We start from the raw sequence: 26,905 nt of genomic DNA on the forward strand, positions 1-26,905 counted from the left end.
ACACCACATGTTTCTTAGGAGAGTCCTGTGAGTAGAGGTCCCATATGTCGGGAATTCCCTTCTCCTGGTGGAATAGTGTATGAGCAAAGCTTACCAGCTAAGAACATGTCCATGTACAGCTTTTTTATTTTTCAATTTTCTAAATCTTTTAGATACTTAACAGAGTATAAAAAACCTAGGTTAATTTTTTTTAGCTTGAAAACGCATGCTTGGAGAAGTCGAATGGTTATTGTCAATTGCCTAAAACAAATGAATGAGCTAAACATCAAGACAACCATGGCTGTTGCTTTTTCTAGTTCCTCTCTTGAGGAACACAAGTCAGCCTGGGTAGAGAGGGGGTTCTTGTTCCTTGGGTTGTGGCTATGAAGAAATATAGCAGTTCTCCCCAGAAGCCGCCAAGTACTAACAAGTGCTCATTTCCTGTGCAGACCATACTCCTGGTGCACTGACCAGAAGCTTCCTTTCATAGTGTTTATGGAGGTGCACATAAATAATTTCTTCTATGAGCAGAACAAAAAGAGCATAGCAAAGCCAGGGAGAGGGGTTTTGTGAGGACAAAGCATGACCAGAAGAAATTAGGGGGTGCAGGCTAAAGAAAGGGAAAAGGAAAGCATTTCTTCATCAGCCTGTCATCCAATGCATATTGGTCAAGGCCATTGTGCTTTGTTGAGGGTGAAGAGGTGAATGAGGTAGAGAAGACCCCTGTCAGCTCCTGGAGCTGATATTCCAATGGGAGGCACAAAACCCAAAAACCAAATACTTAACTACAAACTGTTTTAAGAGCTAGGAAGGGACTAAACCACAGGTTGAAACAGACTCAGCATATGAGCCTTCTAAGTCTTGAATTAGGACAAATCCTGCAATCATAGAGCTTGATAAATACTGAGGGAGCAGGAGGTAGGTTGAAAGGGTGGCCGGAGCCAGGACCCGTGGACCTTCGCAGGGAGGGAGGGATATGGCTCTGGGTGCAGAAGGAGCCCCTGGATGGGTTTAATTGGGGCCTCTTGTCCTTTTTCCCCTCTGTAATAACTCTCTGGTTATTTTTTATTTTTCGGCTGCTATGTGGGATCATAGTTACCTGACCAGGGATCGAACCCACGCCCCCTGCATTGGAAGCACAGCGTCTTAACCACTGGACCACCAGGGAAGTCCCCCTCTCTGGTTATTTTGGGGAGATGGCATTGCAGTGGGCAAAAGTGGCAGCAGGAAGCTGGGGCTTTCATGGGGTCCAGGGGGGAGGTGATGACAGCTTGGTCCTGGATGCCAGTGGCAGAAACAGAGAAGCAGATTTGTTGCAGAGAGGGGCTAGGACTAGCAGATCTGGTGGCTGAGAGGAGAGAGGTCAAGAGAGGAGTCCAGGACCACTCTTGTGTTCCAGGCTTTGTCACTGGGTCCACGGCGGTGCCACTGGCTGAGCTGTGGGAGCCTGGAGGGGGGCTAAGTTGAACAAAGTTGCTTGACAGATGGTGAACTTCACATTTCACCCCTCGCTGGCTGTGTGAGCTAGGGCAGATCACTAACCTCTCTGATCTTCAGTTTCCTCTCTGTGGGAGGTGGATGAGAAAGCGCCTACTTCGCTGGTTTAACATGCAGATTAAATGCAATAATACATGCAAAACACAAAACCAGGCACATAGCACCTTCTAAAAAATTGCCAGGTAGAGAACCTCCACGTTTCCAAAGAAGCCGCTCAAGACCAAAGGGATCAAAGTATCAGGACCAAGGCAGGGAGAAAAGAGGGATCTTACACTCATTACAAACAGTCAACTCTCCATGTGGGGGGGGGGGGGATGGATTTGTGAGCTAAGACCAAACAAGAAACAGTGAAAACTCCCAAACCAAACCATCATGTAGGATAGAATAATTGCAATTGCTAACAAGTGACTAGTTTTTGAAGAGTTAATGAACTTAGGCTATGGTCTTATTCACAGAGAACATATTTCTTATTTGTAAGGTGCCTGGTAAGAATCCCAGCAAGGTACTGACTGTATCAAATGACTCAGTGCCTGCCTGGTCACCACACTGGCACCCACACAGGGACTGGCTCCTTCCTGCTGAGGCTTCTGGAACATTCTCTACAAGTCCAAGAGAGGACATGTGTGCGCGCCTTTGTGGGGGATGGTGGAGAAAAGGCCCAGGACCAGTACCAGATGGGCATCCATGCCTTTAGCATGCTGAGGAGTTCCATGTATATTTTTTGATAGATCAACGAAGACCCACTGTTCATATCAGTAATATGGCCAGTCATCATAGTCCTTTGATTCTGAAGTAGGAAGATCATCCCTGTTTTACAGATGGGGAAACTGAGGACCATGAAGATCAAATGCGGCATTTTCGCTCACAGTGACTCAATGGGACTCCTCAAGCTGCTGCTCCCTGAATAGCTGAGATTTACACTAAACCTCTTATTTAAAAAATTGGCAACGTTTGAGCTATAAAACATAAGCCTCCTATTTCCATAGCTTAATGAAAACATCTCCCACACACTGTAATACATCTTATTCTTCTGCATAGCAGAGCACTCAGTGTGGAGGGGCTGTGTGTGCATGACATTCAAAGTACAGGCCTCCCCACCCTCCTGGAGGCAATGGTGAGCAACGTTGCTCAGACCCAAGCCCCTGCTTCCTGCACTTAGCTTCAGGTTTTAATTATCTGTTGGTAATTAAGGGTTCTTTCTTTGTGAAAAATAATTTCCCGTAGGTTGGGAGCCAGCAGGGTTACCGTGGTTGAGAAGCTAATCTTATTTCTACGTCAGAGATTCTCTCTGCCTTGGCCACGCAGGATGGAAAATTCTGTTTTGCCCGAAGCTCCAGACTGCTCAGATGTAAGGAGGTCAGGATTCCCAGTGCAGACTCTGAGATGAAGACTTGTGCGCAAGTGATTTATTAAAGATGTGCTCCCAGGGGAAATCAGTGAAGGAGCCAGGGAGGCAGCCCGGAACAGGGAGGAAGCCAAGCCAGGGTGTGATTTCGGGTGAGTCCGGCAGGGGGCCCTGGAGGGCTGGTTACAGCCCAGAGGTTTCCCAGCCTGAGACAAGGCTTTCATGCTCCCACAGCCAGCCAAGGGTTAACGGGTGCCAAGACAGGGTGGACATTCCCAGTCTCATCAGGTCTCCACGCGTGTGGGGCAGAGCAGTTTCAAGGAGCCCTAGGGCAACCCTCCAAAAGAGCAACAGGTGCTGGGAGCTGGAGGCAAAACCAGACCAATGCCAGGGTGGGCACGGAAATCAGGTTCAAGGGGTTGGAGAGGCAGACGTTGCTCCCAAGGGCTCTCTTTGGTGGCTGAATGAGGGGTAGTAGTGGCAGAGGGTGGGTTGAGAGGACTTGGCAGGGGAAGGTTGTGCTGAGAGGGGCCGAGGGGCCTGAAGCTCCTGCAGAGGGACCCACAGGTGCTTCCCCGCCAGGGCCAGGTTTGGCCTGATGTGTGCCTTCGCCCTGTGGTGTGAACTGTGAGTAGGTGCAGCCATGCTTCAGGATCAGGAGATGCTGGAGACCCAAGTCCAGGACAAGCTCTGCTCTGACCTGCTGTGTGGCCTCCGGCCATTCACAATTGTCCTGGGCCTCAGTTTCCACCTGTGTATTGAGTGAGGGACTGGACACAAGCACCTCTCAAATCCTAATAGTTTCAATAGCATCTATCCCCCCATCTATCCATCCACTGTCCATCCATCCATCCATCCATCCATCAATCTATCCTCCATCCATCCATCCCCGCTTCTATCCATCCATTTATCCCCCATCCATCCATCCATCCTCCCATCCATCCATCTATCCATGCATCCATGCATCCATCCCTCCAACCATCCATCCCCCCTTCCATCCATCCATCTATCCATCCGTCCCCCCTTCCATCCATCCATCCCCCCATCCATCCATTCATGCATGCATGCATGCATCCATCCATCCACAATTCAGTCATCCATTTATAGAAGAATTTCTATTAATGATCTCCTTGGGGAATGAAGCCTTTGGTCGAGTTTCTCATGAACAAAAGCATTGGAAGATATTATCTTAGTCTTTAAGACACTCACATTTAGTTGAAGAGACTCTGTCACTGACCTTTAGGGAATTTGGGGATAAGAAAATGATTTTAATGGGTTACTTTTAGTCTAGGCTTCTCGGTAGAAACAAAGCTCCAGATGAAAAACCAATTATAATCCAGTGACCCTTTGTTCAGTATCATATAGATCAAGCTTCTAGATGAGTTCCTATGCTGTATCGACCCAAGAAAACATTCTTTAAATGCATTTAAGTATCTTCCCACCTCTAAAATTTAGGGCCAACTTGCTTGTTCTTGTTGCTGTTTTCCCATAGTGGGCGGTGTTTTTCCTTCCAGGACAGGACTGGGCATGTCATGATGTAATGATATCATGTCATACTTACTTGTGTGCCTCCCCCACTGAACTCTGAGCTTCCCAAGGGCAGGGAACAGATTTTTCACACTTTATAGTCCAGGCCCCCAGCACAATATCTTGAGCACAGTAGAAACTCAATACACTTCTCTTAACTTTTGACTAGGTTCAATGGAAGAAAACTAGTCAACTGAGCGATGTGGAAAAATCTATTAACAAGATTTTTTCCCCTTTGCTTTCGTCTGCAGTTGTAAGTCTAGGTCCAAATAAGTAGCTTCTTTTCAGTTAATCAAGATTCTATTTTCTCCTGTTTCTATGTCAAAGTACGTTCCTGTAAAAATAGACAGATTCCTCTAGTACATGGGTTGAGTCAGATCACAGTCATTTGACTGATGGTCTGTCCAAATGATTGAAAGAAATTTCTTACCCCCAATATTCAGTCTAGCCTCCTGGTGATCAAGTGCTCACTGTGATCTGGCCAGCATTAATGAGTACATCAAAAAATGCCAGTTCCTTTCAACAAGACACAAAGGTTGTTTAAACCTCAGTTTCATATGCAATATTAATGTACTTATTTAAATATTAATCAGTCTAAAAGCCTGAAGTGATGCATGCAATCAATACTTCATAGCATCTGAGTCACTCAGGGCTGAGGCCTGGCCCATGCCCAGCAGCCACCCTTTCATCATGGCGGCCGTCTGCCACGTGGAGCTCAAAGGCCCCTCTTCAAAGCCAGTCACCAGCCAGGAACCCATCAAAAGAATGGAAAAGTGTGGGTCCTTGTGGGCTTTTTTCTTTTCCAAGAACTTCTGTTGGTGAAATAACAGCCCTGCAGCATAAATGATGTTCCAAATTTTGAACTGAACCAAAGAGCATAATTCATCTTTTCCCATCTGGGAACTTAATTGTATTTCCCCCAACCTGAGGAGTTCTAGACATTACAGAAAAGAAAGAGCTCTTGGTTATCTGTAGGTGGTTTTATCCACAATGAGAATCACATTCTCTTCAGGCCTTCAGCCATGGGGGCCTCAGTTAGTTCCGGGGTCTTCTATCCCCTCACTGGCAACACGCATTATAGGGAATGGGGTGGTGGCATCCACCTGGAGACGGTTGACAGCTGGGAGTCAGAGGAAGCTCTGAATGCCAGCATTTCCCATCACCACGGATAGAGGCCCATCATGTGATTTAGCCCCTGATTTCATTTGCAAAGTCTGAATGATTAATTAATATGAAATGCAATTTAACAAATGTTTATTAAATGCCTGCTCGGCACTGTGCTAAACGTTAAGAAGGACACAAAATTTAAAAGTTACTCACTGTTGAAGATGGGCAAGTGCAGCACACAGGAACTGATGGAAGAGCAGCTTTCTAAGTCTTGGCAACAAAACAAGCTGACAATAGAGATCTATCTTTACATTTTTAAGAAAGGGGCAGAGGGGGTGTCAGCTGAGGTCCATCACTTTTTTTGCCCCCCTTCAGCCTGATAGATTTTCTGCGGTAAGTGGAACTCTTAGTGAAAAAGAGGGGAGCCCTGCACTAGGAGTCCCCATAAACATGTACTGTAATTCTTTGTATATAGAAAAAAAATTACCGTAAATTTTAACTTTACTCTTAAAGAAAAAAAAAAAGTTACTCACTTCCCTACACAGAGCTTGTGTGATAGAGTCACACATTTTAGGGGAATAGCATTGTGGAATGAATAAATGAATGACTGAATGAACGAGTGAGGAAAGTGCCGAAATGAATGATGAAGTTAATCGACAGAATCTGGGAATGTTGTCAAAGAAATACCTGTGATGACCTCTATTCCTAGAGGTTTTGTTTCAGTAGGTCTGGGGTGCGGCCAGAGAAATCTGTATTCTCCTTAGGCTGGGACGGGCCCCAATTACCATGAGAGGACCCGGAGGAGGGTCCAGCGTGGGTGACTGTAACAGTTGCCACATCAAAACCATCACGACGTGTCAGCTCCATGTAGCAGCAAGCATGTGTATCACTCATGAGTCTGCGGTTCGGCCGGGAGCGAGGTGACCTAGCCTAGGCGCAGGTGGGCAGCTCTGCGGATCTAGGCAGTGCCTGCTTGCTGCTGGGGGTTGCCTGGGCTTCAGCTGATTTTGGGGGGGCTCGGCTAGGCTGCTCAGCTTCTTCCTGCCGTTCTGTAGGTGGATGCGGGTGGCAGCGCTCTAGGCTTTGGCAGCTGGGGGAGCACTTCTCCACAAGCCTGTCATCGTCCCCCCGGGTCCCTGCAGGCCAGCCAAGGCTTGCTCTTCTAATGGTGATGGCAGAAGCCTAGGGAGGCACGCAGGACCCCACAAGGCCGCTTACGGCCTCTGACCTGGCCCACTGACACTTCTGTATTATTCTATTGCTTTAGAAAAGTCACAAGGCCCAGCCCAAAGTCAAGGGCTGGGAAATACACTTCACCCTTTAGAGGGAGGTTCTGTGGAGCCCCATAGCAGAAGCTGAGAGAAGGTTGGGGAGTGGAGTCCAGGCAATCTTCCACATTTGCTGCGTCCAAGAATTTGGGGAAAAACTTCAGGAAGAGCACGTGAACCCGCACAGATTCTCAGCACAGGATCTTGGAGCTGTTCAGAGGGTGACCCACAGTTTCCAAGCTAAAAGGTGGAGGCCCGAGTGTGAGAAGGGCCAGGACTCTCTGCGTCAGGGCAGGAGCCTGGGCTCTGCCCTGTGACCACTTAGGCCAGGAGAGGTCGTTTCTCTGGCCTGGAGGAAAACTCATTTGGAAAAATTACTGTTGTACAATTCCTCACCCACCTAGGGGATGAATATCCGTGAATATCCTTTTAGTTCAAAGGTCTGTGACAGAGAAAAACAGATCAGAAATTCTCTCTCTGGGCCTCGTCCTTCCTGCTATCCTGGCTGTGGGTAATTGCTTCCCTCTCCCTGTTCCTTCTGTTTGTTTCGCTGCTCTTTTTCAGATCAATCTTTTATTTATCAAATAGATCTTTGAGATTGACTTTAGTAACCTCCACCTTTGCCCTCTGCTTTTCCTAGTCTCACAATCTTACGCTTAGTCTGGAGGTGCCCTTTTTTCTCTTTTGATAGCGCTGAGCTCGCTGGGCGTGCCCCGAGCAATTGCACCACTTTCTGGAGGCGTGTCCCTGCCTCTCCATCGGGACAGGCTGGCTTCGTGTCATCTCAACTCTTTTGAGAAGGAAATGGATTTTTATTGAGCATCTATTATCTGCCAGGTATCTCAGCGATACCCCACAACACACCTGATACTCTTTTGGCCCACTTCACAAACGAGGAGATTAAAGTTCAAAGAGGTTTAACAGGTGAATCTAAGGTTGCACATCTTAGACTCAGGCAGCCGGGAGCCACACTCAGGTTTCACTGAGTTTCAGGTTTCACCGCTTTCCAAGGGTCAGCACAGCCACCCTGCCTGACCCTACTCTGCGTGTACGGCGGGCAGGCCAGGAGAGCCGGCTCGTGCTTGCTGGGGTCTCCTCCTAAGTAAGCTACTTGCCTCTGAGAAAACCCTCACCCCAGTGGGAAGGCTCTCTCTGGATTTTACAGAACCACTAGCCATCTCTTCAGCTCCTTAGCTCCATCAGCAAAGCATCTCAAAGTATCCTGCTTTCGGAGCAGAGCAGGAGATACTCAGCTTCAGCCGCCCCCATGCTCTGAAAGCGGCCGCCTCACCCACACTTGCATGTTCTTGAATAGAAGTCTCCCTCTATTCTGCAGGCCTGAAAGGACCCAGGCTTGGACCTGTACCGTGAACATGGGCCCGTGATCATTGCTGCACGGGGGCCACACAGCACAAAGACGGCCACCTCCCGGCCTGCCCACCCCTCACCTGCAAGCCACGCCCCACACTTGTGTCCTGACTGACCTCAGGCTCCTCTGGAGGACACCTGTGTCTGGTTTCTCTTCCTCTGGGGCTCGGCCATGGCAGGCCCAATGCACAGCCATCTGACTGAGCTGGAGCAAATATCCAGAGAGGACGGGGTAAAGGAATCCCAGTTTCAAGTTGGTCTAAAATAGGGTCTTGGCCAAGACTCATTTCATGTTATTACTATTGAGATGAAGAGAGGTGAATGTATTTATTTGGAATAGTGAATATTTACCAGTGAGACTGGGCTCCTCAGATTAAATTCAATCATAGAACAATAGAGTAACAATAAAAGTGGCCATTATTATCCTTTGCTCTTAACTCAACAGATACAGACTAGATTTGTTGAATTAAATGAACACTAATGACTTACATTTATACATTGATTTACAGCTTTCAGAGGATTAAAATTCTCAGTTTAAATAGAAAGAACACTGGACGACCAGCCTACCTTGAGTCTTTTCTTTTAATATACAGAATAAACAAGCTTTGAAAATAATTCTGTTTTGGGAAACATTTCACCTGGTTTGATTATGAAGAAGTTTTTGTCATATTTGTCTAAGAACCTCTGATACGGTTTTTACTTCTCACTGAGCACATTTCTGTTTATTTTAATCTTTTAATATATTTCCAAGGCATCCTCCCTCTGGCAGACGTTGCCTGGACCCAGCCTTATGCCTCTTTCTGTCATCTCTGCGTCCTTGGTGGGCTCCAGCTGCCTGTACCCACTTCTGTTTGCCGAGGGCGTTTCCCAAGACAGTGGGGAAGTAGGAGCAGCTGGGATGTTAACATCCCCTGTGACCAACCCTCAACCAATGACTGATAGGAGTTGCTATATAAATACCCCAGCTTCCCGGGTATCCCATCCAGTGGGATAACTCTGGTGCACATCTTCTGCGTCATCTCACAGATGCCCCAGTGGGATTCCAGCCACTCACCATAGTGACTTGTTTGAAATGCACCCCTTACTGGCTGCCTTCCCTTCCCCATCTCGCTCTCCCTTCCTCTGACCTTCCTCCCAAATAAACTAGTTGCCCTGAAACCCTTGTCTCGGGTCTGCTTCTGCGGGAACCCAAACACAGACCTCCCCAAAGTGCATTCCACTGGAAGGGCACGGGGCTAGCTGTCACATCCAAGCCAGTAAATCACCTAACAAGGTGTGAAGCTGCCTGTTAATCCTTTGCTCAAACAATTTTCGAGTTTATCACCATCCACTGATTTCATTGCCCTCCTGGGCAGGTCTACTCCACTTGCCATGCTCATTCTGTTAATTATAGTGTAAAAATTTTAATTAAAAATAAAGGAGATGAATCTGGTTAGTAGCTCCAAAGTTGTCCCTCTCAGCTCTTCACAGAATGAGGGAGAGCTGCGACTAGTGAAAACTAGCTGGTTCAGGTTCTCTGCTGAGGAGTTAGGGATGAGCTATTTCGGTGTTCAGTTTTCTCACCTATACCAAAGACATAGGACATTTTCAAAGTCCTGTGTAATTAGATACAATTGGTTTGTAAACTTCCAAGGGTTTTGATAATTGCTGAAGACTCAGACCTTCCTTTGGATGGAAGTTGTCAAATTGTGCAGTTTTGTCCAGAGCTCACATTTTCTGGTCAATTCTTAGATGTCATCTAGTTTAAGTCATCTCCTCAACATCCCCGCTAAAAGGCCATCAACTCTCCTCATAAACATTTTCCGATAAGGAGAACCCATTACTTCCTGGGAGAGCTAATTCTTTTTATTTATTCCTTAATCATTAGATAGTTCTTCCTTTAACTGAACTAAAATCCTCCTCCTGCAATGGTCACCCGTTGGTGGGAATTTTCATGGGAGAAATTACTGAACAAGTTGAATGTCTCATCTATCATGGAGAACTGGGAATATTTGAAAACATATTTAATGTGCTTCTTGAGTTGTGTTTTTTCCAGTTCTTTCCACTCTCCTAAGCATGTTGTGGTTTGGAGACCTCTACCACCCTTGTCACTGTCTGTCACACTCCCTCTAAGAGTGAGACTCCCATTAGAAGCGACCTAGTTGTCCAAGAATTGGGGATTGGGAAGTTTAAGTAAATTATCACATGAGGCAATGCTATATAGCCCTTATAATCATGTTTTGAAGATTATTTAATAATATAAAAATGTTCATGACATATCACATGGAAGGGGGGTACTATATGTGCAACAAGAGCCCAATTTTATTAAAAATATATACATAGAACTGAAGTCGAAAATATGTTAAAGTATTAAGAATGGTGATATAGCTAGTTCTGAATCTGTTTTATGTTTTTCTACATTTTCTATAGAGGACAATTATTTTTTTACTTTGGTCAGCTTATTTTATTTTGTTTTTATTGGAGTATAGTTGCTTTACAATGTTGTGTTAGTTTCTGCCGTACAGCAAAGTGAATCAGCCACACGTATACACATATCCCCTCCCTCTTGGGTATTTTTTAATTAGAAAAGAAGTTTTTTGGAAAGAAACAAAGGGGAAAAAAAGGAAAGCAGAAAGCCACACTCAAAGAGCCCATAGGGTTTTCACGTATGTTCCGCTATTGCAGAACTGGGTGGAGCTGGCACCTCTCAATGCGTATCTTTCCCTTTCCAATTTCAGATTAGAGTTTCTGGCAGATGAATCCCACTGTCGACTGGCATCGTACCTGCAGTTCATCAGAGCCCCAGAGGATTTTTCTCCCACTTGAATTACTATCTCTTTTTAATCCGCTGACTGGTGTCGGGGGCAGCTGTCACGGAAACCCCTGGGCTGGCCAGGGATGCCCAGGTCAGTGTCCATGTAAGTGGCCTTCGAAGGAAGGAGGCCGTGTGCTGCCCACCTGACTGGCAGCTTCCAGCCTGACTGGCAGCTACCCCACCTTGAAGTCTTAGAAGCTTTAAGAGGAGCAACGTTGGTTTGCAAAAGTGAGCAGACCCTTATTTGGCTTCCCCGAGAGGCGCTGGTCTGGGGGATGGTGGGAACCCTGTGCAGCCGCAGCTCAGCTGGGAAGGAGACTGGAAATGCCTCGCGTGCAGGGCAGCCCTGAGGTCGAACCTGCCCCCTCCAGGCTGTTGCTCCTGCCATTTCTGCATGAGGAAGGGCCCCTGGGTATCAGAACCTTGGAGAAAATGAGGCACGTGCATCTCTCAACCTCCCCGTTGGAGAACTCTCCAAGGTCCTGCAGTTACTGGGGAGGCTGGGAAAGGCAGGGCTTTGGAGGGGACAGACAAGGCCCTGTGTGGGGCAGTGCCTCTAAGGAAGCAAAGGAACCTCCAGGCAGGCAGCCCCGTGTGCCAGCAGTGGGGCAGTGGGTCAGAGAGGAGGAGAGAATGCTGTCCCTAGACTATGCAGATGGTCGTTGAGGCAGAATCTGCAACTCCTAGGTGGTTCTTCACTGCCTTATCTACCAGGGTGGATTCTCATCTCGGGGAGTAGAGCTTTGGATTGTCTTCTGTCATTTCTCTCTGGAGGCACATTGGTTGGACTATGCCCAGTGTATACTCTCCCAGGTTTGTAAGACCCGTGCAGGAAATAGAAACCCAGCACCTTGGTGCTTTGCTTCCCAATTCCCAGTCCACTACACACATGGAAAATCTCCCTTCTCTTTTTGCAATGTGGACACTCACACCTTCCAGGAAGAATGACCCGGAAATTTGATCCCCAAACACTTCTGCTTGTTAACCATCTTTCCTCTATTTAAATTCATGTTCTCCTAACTATGAGTCTTTTCAGCAAATAAATAACATTTTATAAAATACTTAGCCCTGGAAGTTACAGGAGAAATATAACTTAATAATAGTTTGGGTAATTTTAAGTGACTACCCCAATGCTTGAATAGTATACTCCCTGGGGTTAAAATAAAGCCATCACTTATGTTTAAAAGGTTTGGAGATTTTATCGGGAAATCAGCAGGTGACTTGCTGGGTCAAAAGTCAGAGCATGGGGTACCAGCCCAATAGCATTTACTGTGATTCCCTGTTAATGTTTGTTATGTGTCAAGGGATACTAAATGCTCTACTCAGAGTCGTGGGGAAAGTCAGTGTGGAGTGCACATCAGCACGGAAATAAGAAGAAGGTGGCATGCTTGACTTCACACAGCTACGGGTGCAATGTGAGTCCCTGCTCGTTTTGGCTTTTGCCATCGGTTTTGTCCAGCAAGAACCCAAAGGGCTCATTCCCACCCACCATTCAACATTCTCAGCTGGAGCTGATTTTAAACCTTGCCAAGGCTCTCTCTTCCCTCTCCCTGTACCTTTGTTCTCAGCACTTTGTTCTTTCAGATCTCAAGTTTCCTTCTCTTCTTCTGGTGAAGTCACTCACCCCTGCCTGCCGCCAGGCCCCATGCCTCGTCTGTCTTTGGCCTGAGCTGTGGCTCTTATAAGACGGGCAGCCTGGGGTGCATGCACGTGCAGGCGTGCCCGTGTGCCAGCGTGCACGGCCTATGTGCGTGCAGGCATGTGTGTGCGTCTGTGCGAGTTCCCACTATGAGGGGCACCAGAACACTTAGGACACGCGCGTTTCCCCACACAGGGCAGCTTGCACTTACATAGTTTGAGGCCAGGTCCGGGTGGAGATAGTCGATCCCTGCGAAAAGACAAGAGCACAGGAACAATAGGTTAATACCTGCCACGTAACCTCAGGAAAGCTGCTCGAGAAGGCGCGCTCCTTATGTGCTGGCGCCAGGAGATGTGTGTGTGGGGGGGTGAGCGCTGGGCCCCAGCTTCGAGTTTCCATCCCCGGGGGAGGGTGCTGCCCCACCCACGTGGAGAGCCAGCGGCCACCACGTGTGTCAGAGGAGGGAAGCCAGTTAGAGCTTGAGGCCCCAGGATAACACTTCTGACATAAATGCCAGCTTAGTGACCCTAAGACGGATCGCTCAACAGAGAACTGATCTAAGAGAGATTTGTGGAAATCCTGACATTTCTAAAGCATCAACTGGCATTTCTTCTGAAATGAAACCGGTTCTGGGGAGGAAAAGTGATAATTATTTAACAGAGCCCGGACAGCAATGGATTAAGAGAGCGTTGCCTGGCACGGTAACCAGAGGAACACAGTTCGGCGAGAAAAGCCATCAGGCAAAGGGCAAGTGATTTCCCACGAGGTGTCCTGGGTGGGAGCTGGTTCTTGTCTCTGCAGAAGGCTTTCCAGGGAGCCTCCCACCAGGAGTCCTGCACTTTCTCCTGGATGTGGCCCGTCTTGCTGTCCAAGAGTTGTTGCAATGGTAGAATTTTGGTCCATGAGCACTGCTGGGTTCCATTAACACGTGGATCTCAGAAAGCACTGTGAAACTTCAAAGGGCAAATTGCAAAGCTCTCATCCAGGTCTGCAGAGCCATATAATCATTGCAGCAGTGACATCAGAGAATCCAGCCCTCTCAGAAATCGGCTGGCTTCCTGTACTACCTAGCATCATGGTTATGAGTGTAGATTTTGGAGTCAAAGACTCGAGTTTTAATCGCAACCACGCTGCCAACTGGCTGTGCGACTTCAGGCAGGGTGCTTGGCCTCTCTGTGCTTGCTTTCTTCTCAACCTGGTAGGGGTGAGAACAGGGTGGTCCTATTATTCCAGTGGCATTAGTAACTCTATTGGGTTGCAATATTTGAAAGCCAGAAGCGTCATTAAGTCCCTATCATAGTGGTCACCTTCAGTACATGCACACCAAGGCCAGGCCACATTATAGCTTTGTCCTGTGAAAAAGAACTTGTATCCAAATGTATATTTCTTTTTTTTTTTTTTTGCGGTACTCGGGCCTCTCACTGTCGTGGCCTCTCCCGTTGCGGAGCACAGGCTCCGGACGCGCAGGCTCAGCAGCCATGGCTCACGGGCCCAGCCGCTCTGCGGCATGCGGGATCCTCCCGGACCAGGGCACAAACCCGTGTCCCCTGCATCGGCAGGTGGGCTCCCAACCACTGCGCCACCAGGGAAGCCCCAAATGTATATTTCTAAAAGGAAGTTTTCCTTTGTTCTTCCTGGTTACACAAGTAATTTCTGGACTGGGAGTCACTGTGCTGCTGATGTTTTCATGTTTTGACATCAGAAGCAATTGCTGTCCTCACGCTGCTTGTGAGACTATAGCCAGGCCCTCCCCCCACCATCCTTCTCTCCCCTCCTGATCCAGAGATGGTCAGTGTAGGCTGTGGGCTGGAGTTGGGGATAAGCACAGGCTATGAGACCAACAGATCAGTTCTGTCCAGGCTCAGGCACTGTAATATTTGTGTGGCTTTGGCCATATAGCTTCTCTGAGCCTCAGCTTCCTCATCTTTGAAATGGGAATATTGTCTACCTCGCAAAGCAGTTTTCGAGGTTGGAGCCAGTTCATTGAAAGTGTTTAGCTTGCAGTAAACAATAAATTACATTTCTTGCATCCTCATTAGTACCTTAATCTACCACATTTTTAGGGTTCTGTGGATGGTGCAGATGAGCAGAAATATTTGAAAAATCTACTTGGTTTTAGAGTGCTGTGTTGAAATTAAATTTTCCTATACGTTTGTGGAAATTGGTTACATTTTTTGAACTCATTATTAGGCAAAACATTTTATAACATACGGATGAGTTTAAAAGATACAGAGAATACTTTTTTTTCTTAACAGGGAGTCAGTTTTTAAAACATGCCCTCAAATTCTAATAGTGCAAGTTATTTAGGAAAGGAATTTTCTAAGAGGCAGTAGTCTCTTCTCTGTGATGGGAAAATATTAAAGCAAAGAGGTAATTTGAAACCAGAAGGAAATCAGAATGAAAATAAGATAAGTTTAGCCTAATTAAAATAAAGGATCTTTAATTAGGTTAAATGGAAGACTGAATGTGAAGTTAGAACAGATACAGACTTTGGTCTGAGGAAGAAAATATTACTGATAGTTTAAGGATGATAGACATGACTCAGAAAAAATAATAATGAGCTAAGCATGAAAATAATAACCTGGCAATTAAATAGTATTTCAATATTTTTGTATATTTGATTATCTTTGAAGGTGGAAGTCACTGAATACATCTTCTTAATCTGTTTATGTTTCAGTTCTTGTATTATTAATGTATTCACTCTTATTTTCATTCACTGGTTTATTTTCAGCAATGAAAGCCAGGTGCTACGTAGGTCCTGGAAAAACACAATTTAGATACAGAACCTGAGCTGTACAACCATCTAAGCCTCACAGTCTACAGGGGGCACTGACTCATCACCAGCCAATCATAATGCACACAAATGACAAATACTTGGTTATATTTTTGTTCATAAACCATTAGTATCTGTCATTAGTTTGAAAGTCTAATCTACAACAGTCCATATTCTCAGGAATCGCTGGCACCTCTGGAGACCTCAGGGAATTAGTGAGCTCCATGTACATATTCTTAGTTACAATGCTAATAGTTCAGTTGAGATGTATAACATCTCTGGACTCTAGCCTTCCGATGACCCCCACCCAGACAACACCTGAGCTCAGCTGCATGAGAGACCTCAAGTGAGAACTGTCCAGACTTTCTGAATTCCTGTGCCACAAATCTTATGAGCAAGAAAAATAGTTACTTTAAGCGGCTAAATATTGGAGTCACTTGTTACACAGCAATAATAACGGGGACAGACACCCTGCCGGACCTTCTGGGGCCTGCAGAGCCCAAGGTAGGAGAGACAACACCGCTTTTCAACATATGACAGAGTTCTAAATCTCCTGGAAGGCTGTGGGTGACTGTCTGGCCCTGAAACTTGTACCTCTGCTTATAAGGATGAGGCCCCATCACAAAGTCTCACCAGGGAGGCAGAGCCACAGGGTGGGTTTCAAGCACTGAAGATGGTGGTGAAGATTAGTTTGGGCAATTTCTTCTCTCCCTAAACCTTAATTTCTTCATCTGCAAAAGGTGGATAATAATAACACAAACCTTAGAGAATAATTATGACTGCTTCCAAATGTTAAGTGGAGCCTAGCACATAGTACTCACGAAACGCTAGTTTTTATTTTTATTTCAGCTTGAAAGCTCTCTCTGACCCTGCCTCACTGGCCTTCAATCTTACTTCCTTCACTCCATCAGATAAAGGCCTTGACTCACGCCTTCACTGACCATCTTTGACCTCGATAGCCAGCGCCCGTCCTGGGGCTGGGTGACTCCTGTCTGTCGCCGAGTCTCATTACGGCCACATCCTACTTTCCAGGTTAAGCTCCCAACACCAAACAATTCCATCACAACAAAAGGGATGAATCGTCATCATTAAGCAGGGTCCTTGCTGACATCAACAAGCCCAGAATGTCAGAGCAGACCCTTCAGAAATTCTTTCTGCCCTTTTGGCAACAGGTAGCCATGGAAGTTCTTTCCCAGAGGTATGTAGGGTACGGCAGTCACATTGAGTTGCACCTAATGAAGCACCTACATGAAAGCAGTGAGCATCTATCAAGTCATTGGATCTAGCAGAGGGGATGATGGCTGAGTTTTTCAGCTGGGCAACCAGAGAGGGGTGAACGAGTATTAAAACTGTGCTTGTCCACAAATCGAACCTTCCACACACAGATCACCAACTATTTCCCACACAAGGCAGGCTTATAAAATATGACATTAATTTTGCTCTTAGGTCTCAGGGTCAGCATCCGTGTGTGTCTTTGACCTTGTTTTGGGGTGATGTCTTGCTGAGAGACTATCTGGGGAACGATTCCACACCATCCACGTGTGTAGGCAGCTGAGAGAGAAGATGCAGCCCTGATGCTCCCAGCTCATCATCTCTGCTTCGCGTCTGTGGGTGTTTAGGCAGAAATGTCCCACCACATGGTGAGAGGCTATGCGTCTGGACTTGCCCTTGCTGTGGCCGCTTTTGCCCCAGATGCGCTCATCTTGCTGTTCAACGCTGGGTTTGGAGAATGGCTTAGTCGTCTTCTTTTCTTCAGTTATCCTACTGAACAAGCATGTGCCGGTTTCAAAATCCTTTGTCTCTCTCCACACCAGGAGGCAGGATCTATTGATATTTCTCCTCCCCTGGAATCCGGCTCTCAGACTGTTTATCCAGTGGCAAGGGGCAAAGCAATGCTTGCCCATCCCAGGTTCAGCCTTCGAGAGGACTGGCAGCTCCTGCTTCTTGTCTTAGGATGCCTGTTCTTGGGAGCCCTGGGCCGTCTGTACGAAATCCAGCCACCTTGCTGGGAAAGCCACGAGGAGCTGGAGGGAGGCCGAGCCATTTTAGCACCGAGTTGAGACTCCAGTTGACACTGGCCCCAGCTTCCTTCTTAGCCCAACTGTATGAGAGACCCCAAAGCCAAACAGTCCCTCTGAGCCTGGTCAACGCAGAGAATTGTGAGAGTTAGCAACAGGGTGTTTGTTTTAAGCCACTCAGTTTTGGGGTGGCTTGTTCTGCAGCAGTGGACGACCAAAACAATGGGGAAGTTAGGAGTACAATAGAGGGGCAGAGGGTGCACTTTTTTTTGAATCTCAAAGGCCACTAACTCAGCAGGAGAAATAACATCAAATAGGAAATTCTGCTGAGACTTTGTAACGGGCTCGGCTTCTCAGGCCAGGAAATGTGGACCAGAGGCAGGTGACGCCCTCTCCTTAGCTCTCTTCAGAAGGGACGAAGAAAGGTCAGTCAAGGGGCCTGGAGTTAAAGAATCCTGAAACGGGCATCTCGGGGGCTGTTGGGGGTTCTGTGAGAGCACCGTGCCTCTCTGTGGCCACTTTTAAGGGTGCTTCTCTGGTCCCCCCACATCTGTGTGATGAAATGGTGATTACAAAGTATCCCAGGCAGGTTTCCCCCAAACCTACATGCATCTTTCTCCTGGGTGAGCTGGGCTCATCCACGGTGTTTTCTAAGCCAAAGCATTAGGAAGGAGAAACAGGTAAGCTCTCCACATTGGCACACGCGCGCAAACACACACACACACAAACACACTCGTGAGAGCGCCTTTCTTCTTGTGAGAGCCCTGGCCACTGGAGAAAGCTTTTACATCCATTTCAAAACATCTCACACCTCAGAAAACACTGCGCATTGTTTTTATGTTAATATTTAATGAGCCCACACAAAGACAGTTCTGATTTTAAGCACGCTGACTCTCCTTGTTTTCCCATCAGTCCTGCTTCAAAGGCTTGCTTTAGAGAGCATAGTGTTCTTTGAGGATCTTGAGAAGAGAAAGGCTCCATTGTTTCATCTCTGTATAGACTTTATATGTAATTAGACCAGTAGTGCACAGTGGAGCTTTTACGGAGGACCCAGACAGCTAACGACAGGCAAGAATACACCCGCGACGGGACGACGGCAGGGCAGAGATGCTCCAGAATCTTGGCAGAGCCAAGGGCATGTGTAGTTAGAAACACAGCGATTCATCAAACCCATTGGTTTTCATATCACAAACTATAAAAAAGAAAGCTCTGCTAAATCTTTGCTGGGCAGGCATGTGGGATAGAATAACATATTGCAGGGGGCATGTATTAAAAAATGTCATCAGTTTGCTTTACAACGACTCATTCTGAAAGTAGCAATAAAGCCAAAATTCCCCAAACCCCAATCCCGTTACTAAAAAGCTGTTGCGGGGATCTAGAGCCACACTGCCTAATGGAAATTTCTGGGATGATAGAAATGAAGTTCAATTGAATTGTCACTAGCCCCATGTGGTTATTGAGACCTTGAAGTGAAACGAATGCGATCGAGGAATTGAATTTTTAACTGTATTTAGCTTTAACTAATTTAAACTTAAATGTAAATAGCCACATACTGCTAGTGGCTACCACGCTGGACAGTGTAGATCTAGAGAAATAGATGGTAAATATAAACAGAAGCCGCTTTTTTTGTTTGGTTGGTTTTTTGCGATACGCGGGCCTCTCACTGTTGTGGCCTCTCCCGTTGCAGAGCACAGGCTCCGGACGCGCAGGCTCAGTGGCCATGGCTCACGGGCCCAGCCACTCCGTGCCATGTGGGATCTTCCCGCACCGGGGCATGAACCCGTGTCCCCTGCATCGGCAGGCGGACTCTCAACCACTGCACCACCAGGGAAGCCCAGAAGCCGTTTTAAAGTAAGGCATAAGCAGTGGCCCAATAAGAAATTACAGTTCAATGCTGGTCAACTTTCATTAGTTCATTTAAATATTTTTAAACTTATTAATTCGATAAATATTTGTGAAGGGCATCCTCGAGCTTGAGGACCACTGATGTGGAGAAATGTGAGGATGTCGACACAGTATAGACGACCATGCCCAGCATCTGGCCATTCTGCCTCTAATTTGCATCTCCAAAACAATGAATCTTTTGTGTTCCAAAGGTGTGCAAAGACACACTTGCTTCCAGGTGATGTACAGCCTTTGAAATACTCACCATCGTCCATAATTCCAATGGTAACACCTTTCCCTGTGTATCCCAGCTCCCAGGCTTCTGCCACATTCAAGTCGAGGCCAGGAGTACCATCAGCTTGCCCGGTATTGATCTGGTTCAGGAATTCCAAAGCAGAGAATCTTATTAGTTTGGTGTAGGTGGTAAAGCACCTGTGTAAATGTTTACTTGCCACACTCCTCAGACACCCGGTATTCCAGGGCCAGATAAAGGGCAACATCTTCCATGAAACAGTGCTTTGGGGTGTTTTCCCATCCACCTCTTCTAGTCTTCTCCCTCCATTTTTTTGATATACACAAAATCAATGTTTTCTGTTTTACGGAAATATGCAAACACAGTTTCAATCTTCCTATCTCTTATGACTAGATCATTATCTTTAAACTCCTTAGAGCCAACATTGCAAGAAACCCTCCGCAATTTAGAATTAAATGCTTGCTCTTGTAGCTCTTTATTTATCCCTCACTTGCAGAATTTAGTGCATATTGTCTCAGATTATTCTTATTTGAATGTGATTTCCTCACTAAATAACAATATTCTTTACAAGAGGGAGCATGTTCTATTTATCTTTGTAATTTCAGTACCACCACACCAAGTCTTGCTTAAAAATATTTGTTGAACTGAATTAAAGAGAGCTGGCTCAACTTTGGTGCATGTTCTAATGCAAAAAATAAAAATGCCTTCCCCCTAAAAAATCAAAAAAGAAAGAAAGGAAAAAAAAGGAAAATTCCATACAAATATGTTCACTACCCTCTTTTTATGCTTTTTTGTCCTGTGCAGATTTTCTCAAAGATAAATCATAAAAAAATAGCGAAGTCAGAGCTTGTACTGGTAGAAGCCCATAGTAATGAGCTGGCTGTTACCGTGTCGCTGAAACATTGTGTGAATGTCATTGGTTCTCTTTATAAAAATGACTGCTCTTCCCCTTCTAGGCACATGCGAAGATGACACCTCTCCAACCCCTTGGAAGCTAGAACCACGTGACTGGTTTTGGGCATTGGAATGTGAGCTCATGAACCATTTGTCACATCCAGGCAGGAGCTTTAAGAGCCAGAGTGTGATTTGCCCCTTCCCCTCGTTGAGATGCCCATGAAAGCAGGGGTTGGGATGCAGCTGAGATGGAGCTTGGGTCCCTGGGGATTACAAAGCATTGGCTGTGAAGCATGAGTGAGAAACAAGCTTTGATTCTGTTAATCCACTGTGATTTGGGGATTGTTTGTTATTGCAAGAAACGTAGCCTGATCCTAATACACATAAGCTCATTCAGTTATGCAGATTGGATTTGTAGAATTCCATGCCCCAAAGCGTAAAGCATAGTCAAGCTCTGAAGCCCCAAGAGGGAAGTTGTGATGCATTCCTACAATGGACGGTTTATAAATTATAAACATTTATAAATTAGCCACTCCTTTTCCTTCAATATGCCCTGCCGTTTGTGTTGGTTTGGAGACACTGAGCCCCTTTTAAACATAACCAACTCACCTAAATAGGTCAAGAAGGACTGCTGGTGTGTGAGAAAATATTCACTTCACCAGGCAGATGGGGTTTCCATCGCTAGCACCGAGTCGGGTGCTATCAATACCTATCAGCTAGTACCGAGTGGGGTGTTAGCTGACATCCCACAGAATCATGAGGAAATAGAAACCCATCTTCTATCTGAAGTTCCAAGCTGAGAAACATTAGGAATGATACCGAGATGCTTACCAGATACCACTGCTTCGTAAAAAGAGGGTCGTTCATGTTGATGTAGATCTCGTTGATGTCTCTATACCCTCGCTTTTTTCGGTTGAACCCTTCCTGTTGCAAGGCCCTCTTTACCTGGAATGACAATACTGGCATGTTACCTGAACACCCCTCTTCTGGACTTCATTTCTACAAATTCAAATTCTATTTGTATAGAATGTGTTGGGGTTTTTTTCCTCAGCAGAAACCAAGTTCATTTCATGCACATTCTTACTTTATGATTATTTTCCAAGATCATTTACTTCTGCTTGTGCTCAACAAAGAGGCCTCGGGGATGGCTCAAAGTGAGTGTCCTTAAAATAAGAAGGAGATGGAGAAAAGTATTCTCAAGGGAGATAAGGCGGTAGGGGCATTAGTGAACTAAAACAGTGAAGCACTTCTATTAAGGAAAGGAATGTGGATTCATAAAGGGAAACAGTGGAACTGGCACAGACTATTTTTCTGGAGGGCTTCCCAGCATCCATTTTGGGAATCGGCCAAAAACAAAACAAGAAAAACCTGCCTGACAAGCCAGCAAGTCCACGGCAAAGTTCTAGAAGGTAAGTGAGGGACCTTTGAAGATAAATTGATGCTGTCCTTGCAATGAGGACACTTCATTTTGGGACAGTCAGACAGAACCCCAAGCCCTTGGATGGAAATGAAACTTAGGAGCTGAATTAGGAGGCTCCTGGCAACAGCTGGGCTTTGTCCCAAACGGGAACCTTTCTTTCACTCGGGCAATAGCTAGTTCATTATCCAATAGCTGTGGCTGAGCATCTACACACTCAAGGACTATGCAAATGGATAACAGGGTGTGTGCTGGGTGCTTTTAATTTTTTAAAGTTATATTTTGCTTCTGAACATTCATTTCTCCTTCTTCCAGGACTCCCCAGTGCATTTGGGAGATTACCTCAAGCCCACTGGGTTCTGTGTTGGTGGGAGTGAAATTCAAGGCACCAGCCTCCTGTAAAGAATCTGAAGCCTCTCTCTGCCTCAGAGGTGCCTCAATGGGTATCTCTCTTCTAGGGTATGAACCTTGGGAAAGTGATGTGAAGGCAGAAGGGACCCTTGGAGGCTATTTATCTCAGAGGCTCACTCACCAGGCTCTCCCCATAAAAGATCCTGGCCATCGTTCCCACAGCCCAGCCTGGAGCTCCCCCAAGACCAATCCATTAGCCTCCTACAGACTGTGAGCTCCACATCCCTTTCCAACAGATTCACTTTCGTTCACATGACCCAGAATCAATTTCTGTTGCTTGCACCCACAAACTCTGACATGGGATGAGGGAAAATAGAAGACTCCAAGTCAGGAACAAAGGGACCACAGATGTGGCCGATAACCCTCCCCTTCCTTGCTGCCCTGGAAGGCGGGGGAGGCTGTGGGAGAGTAGTTCCTCTCTACTTCCCTGCTCCACATGCAGATGCGGGAAGGCCCGGGGCTCATTTGCAGAAAAACTCTAAGTCTACGAGAAATTCTACTTCTAGAGAAGTAGTGGGTATGGCATTTGCTCTGTGAGTTCTTTGAGGGGGATTCCAACAGGAGACATTCATTGTGGCAGAGTTAACCCCTGCCCCCTGAAAGAAATAGCAAAATAATTGGAAAAAATGGGATGGATGGTTATTTTTATAACGTCACAAATCTGGGCACAACTAATGTCCATCAAATGGAGATATTCAAATATACCTATCCATATAGGTATGTGAGTGTGTATACACGTGTATCTTCTGAGAAGCAGATGCCAAGAGGAGATTAAATGTGTAAGGATTTTGTTAGGAGAGAAAACACAAGAAAGTGATGCAAGTTTGACCCCGTAAAGAAGAGAGTGAACAGGCAGAGGCAAAGTGTCCTCCACTGCCCGTCCCCTGCCCCATCGTCTGAGGCAGGCTTGGCAAGCCTGCTGGGGATCAGAGGCAGCTGCTGGAGGAACCCTGAGCCTCTCAGGGTACAACTGCGTCAGCACGCTTGCATCTTCCATCCTTGGCTGGAGCAGCCGTGGAAAGTGTGGCCTGTGGTCAACGCAGTGCTGGCTTTCAGAGGATGGCAGCTAGGGTCCCTGAGGTCACAGGTCTACAAGGTGTAGTCTCACAGCTGCCACCATATATATGCGCATGTATATATATATATATATATATACTTATCTATGCATTTCTGTGTGTGTGCATTCATTAATGTACAACATTTAAAATGTTGAAGTAAATGTAGCTCTTGTTGGAGCCCTGGGGGGGCCACCCCAAATTGTGCCTCAATGGCATATTGATTATTTATTAAAGTTACTTAAGAAATGGCCAATGCAAGAGGGACACTCTGACCCTCCTTCCTGCCTCCCTAGAAGCAGGAAGTAAATCTCTCATATGAAAGGTGCACTCCCTACAACTGGAGGTAGAAGAACACCCTATCACCAGAGCCAGGGAATTCAAAGCCAAGGAGCCTGTATAGACAAACCTTCTTACTTCTTTCATTCACTACCTCAAGCCCCAATTCTGTTTAGATTCTTCACTAACTGGGCACCCAAAACCTGAATTTCTTCGTCCTGTCAATTTTTCCCAAATTTATTGTTTCTTTGTCTAAAAAGTATAAAAGCTTCTATGAGACCTGCGTGTGCATGAATTAAATTGTGTTTCTTTTTCTCCCGTTCATCTGTCTCATTTCTGTGTATTATTAGTCCAGCCATAAGAACTCAAGAGTGGTAGGGAGGAGATTCCCCATCCCCTACATTCTCAACCTGTAAAGAACCACAGCATGCCCCCTCAAAACTTCCTGTTACTGTGGAAGCAAGTATTCAAGCACCTTGGGAAAGAAGGAGCTGGAGCTGGCCATCCATCCTGAATTCGCAACTTCGCATTTCAGTCCCACAACCAAGTCTTTACCTGCTCTGCTCACGGATGGGAGCCTTGCCTGACTTCCCCAGAAGGGTCCCCATTATACTGGACTCATGTTGGAAAACTCCACAAGTTGTTCCCAGCAGCGTAAGGACAGGAAGACTTATCTCAGATTCCATCTTTTCCAATAACAGTTGAGGAATGGCTATTACAATACCACTCCAAACTCAATTAGACCAAGTGCATTCTAACGAAAGGCTGTTTAAATTCATTTCCATAAAATTAATTTTTAATTCCATAAATTAGGTTTAATGGAAACCAGTGATGCTTTGGGATGCTGTGCTCCCTGGACAGCACCCTCCTTGCAACTCAGAAGCACCAAAGCGTGACTCGAGGGTCTGCCATTTTGCACCTCATGTTACTAAAAATCAGGAATCCTAAGACACTGCAGAGGGCTTTCTGAATCCTGACCTCAGTGAAGATCACAGTTACAATTCCAAGAGAGATGAACACCTTTAAGACACATATTTTTACTTGTTACACACAAAAAACTGGAGAAGAGTGTTCTCCCCCCACAATGATGCTATGTACTGCCATCAGTTGTTTTCATTTTTTTGGGTTCTTGTCCAACCTTAACTTGCATTTTAACCTAATTTTTACATAATAGTAATCATACTATAGATAAAATTGTGTATCCTTTCTTCATTAAGTATCTAATCATAGAAACTTTAATATGTTGCTACATAACTCTCATCTTTTATTTTATTTTTTTTGGCCGTGCAGCGTGTGGGGTCTTAGTTCCCTGAACAGGGGTAGAACCCACACCTCTTGCAGTGGAAGTGAGGAGACTTAACCACTGGACCGCCAGGGAAGTCCCTCTCATCTTTTAATTTTTAGTGACTACCTAAATATTCCATAGAGGAATGTACCATAACTTACCCAACGAGTTTCCTCTTACTGGTCATCTGGGTTTTTTTCTATTATAAGTGAGATTGCCATGAGCTGAGGGATGAGGTTATGAACTAGTTTTAAAGACCTCTGGGGAGGATTTCAGTGTTACAGTTCTATGTGTGATAAAGCTCTTAATGTCAAAGAAGTATTTCCAAGCATTTATAATCCTCCCTCACATTATAACCAAAAGGCCACTTTCATTCTCTTTTCTCCCTCCTCTGAATTGTGACCTTTCACAGACAATTCCTTTCACTACCACTTATAGTACCAATGACATGCATACAACTTAACCATAGCTTCTTGCCTTCTCAAAAAAAACAAAAAACAAAAGTAAAAACCATACAGCTAGCTTCAGTAGAATTCTCCCCCAAGTTGGCCCATTGACCTAAAATTTTTTTTTTTTTTTTTTTTTTTTTTTTTTGTGATACGCCGGCCTCTCACTGTTGTGACCGCTCTCGTTGCGGAGCACAGGCTCCGGACGTGCAAGTTCAGCGGCCATGGCTCACGGGCCCAGCCGCTCCGCAGCATGTGGGATCTTCCCAGCCCGGGGCACAAACCCGTGTCCCCTGCATCGGCAGGTGGACTCTCAACCACTGCGCCACCAGGGGAGCCCTGACCTAAACATTTACACAAATAAAAAATATAAGAGAGCAGGTGTGTGTGTTACTGGGCATTATTTTATTAAAAATGAATAGAGGGATATTCTACAATTCCGGTTCAAATTTTAAACCTGAATTTGACACATGTGCAAACACAGATTTTACCCGAACAACACCCACTGCCTTTGCTCTCCTGGTGTCTCTCCTTAATTAAGAATTTTTCAGTCAACAAACATTTTTGTGCATCTACAGTGTGCTAGATACAGACGATACTAGGGTGTGGAAGACACCACCCCTGCATATTGGCATACTATTTTATAACTTATGTTAACAAGGTACTTTCCCTACATTTAGCCTTCTCAACAGAACTGTGGGTGGGTATGGTTATAGTTGAGGAAACGAAGGTTCAGAGACCATTGTCCAAAAACTGAAAACACAACAGTCACCCAGGTTGATCAGTTCTAAATGCCATGAACTTTCCACTAAAGCACGCAGTCTCTCCCTAAGGCACGGAACACAGTCAACCTTCCTGTATCTGGGACAGCATAACTTCATAAAACTCTCTAAGGATCAGGGCTGGGATCACTTCCTTGCTGGGCTGATAATTAAACAGCTGCTAATTAGCACCGACTGTGCAGGGCCAGGGAGGGGCCAGGAGAAGGGGGGGCAATCCAGGGTGCTGCCTCCAAAGGGCGTGCAGAACGTCTTGGCTTGAAGTGAGCATGAGAAGAAAAACCACAAAACACAGAACTGATATGTTGCTGAGAATACTGGTTTATGAAATCTGTGATGCTGTCGCTTGTATCACACTATTCTTTTCTGTATTACTCAGAATTATTTTGTTTACCACTATTATGCGTTGACTTAGTCCCCCTAAAAGATATATTGAAGTCCTAGCTGCACGTAAATTCAATGAAGATAGAACATGCCCTCACACCATGCACAAAAATAAACTCAAAATGGCTTAAAGACCTAAATATAAGACAAGACACAATAAAACTCCTAGAAGAGAACATAGGCAAAACATTCTCTAACATAAGTCATACCAATTTTTTCTTAGGTCATTCTCCCAAGGCAATAGAAATGAAAACAAAAATAAACAAATGGGAGCTAATCAAACTTACAAGCTTTTGCACAGCAAAGGAAACCGTAAAAAACAAAACGAGACAAAACGAAAAGACAACCTATGGACTGGGAGAAAACATTTGCAAATGATACGAACAACAAGGGCTAATCTCCAAAATACATAAACAGCTCCTACAACTCAACAACAAAAAACCCAATTAAAAAATGGGCACAGGCTTCCCTGGTGGCGCAGTGGTTGAGAGTCCACCTGCCGA

The 26,905-nt window shown here is 45.7% G+C and overlaps 1 protein-coding gene across 2 annotated transcripts in view; it reads right to left on the bottom strand.

Annotated features, from left to right (window-relative positions):
• Positions 1 to 26,905, bottom strand: part of PCSK2 (proprotein convertase subtilisin/kexin type 2) — a 210,732-nt gene that overhangs the window by 73,708 nt on the left and 110,119 nt on the right. For both annotated transcript variants that reach the window (XM_029221234.1, XM_029221235.1), the window contains 3 exons: positions 21,178 to 21,291; positions 19,465 to 19,573; positions 12,736 to 12,773 (listed from right to left, as the gene is read on the bottom strand). In XM_029221234.1, the coding sequence (XP_029077067.1) occupies positions 12,736 to 12,773; positions 19,465 to 19,573; positions 21,178 to 21,291 (261 nt within the window). The remainder of the gene's footprint in view (positions 1 to 12,735; positions 12,774 to 19,464; positions 19,574 to 21,177; positions 21,292 to 26,905) is intronic.

This window comes from Monodon monoceros, unplaced genomic scaffold, assembly GCF_005190385.1.
Source record: "Monodon monoceros isolate NGI ecotype Baffin Bay Population unplaced genomic scaffold, NGI_Narwhal_1 Super_Scaffold_13, whole genome shotgun sequence".
Lineage (NCBI taxonomy): Eukaryota > Metazoa > Chordata > Mammalia > Artiodactyla > Monodontidae > Monodon > Monodon monoceros.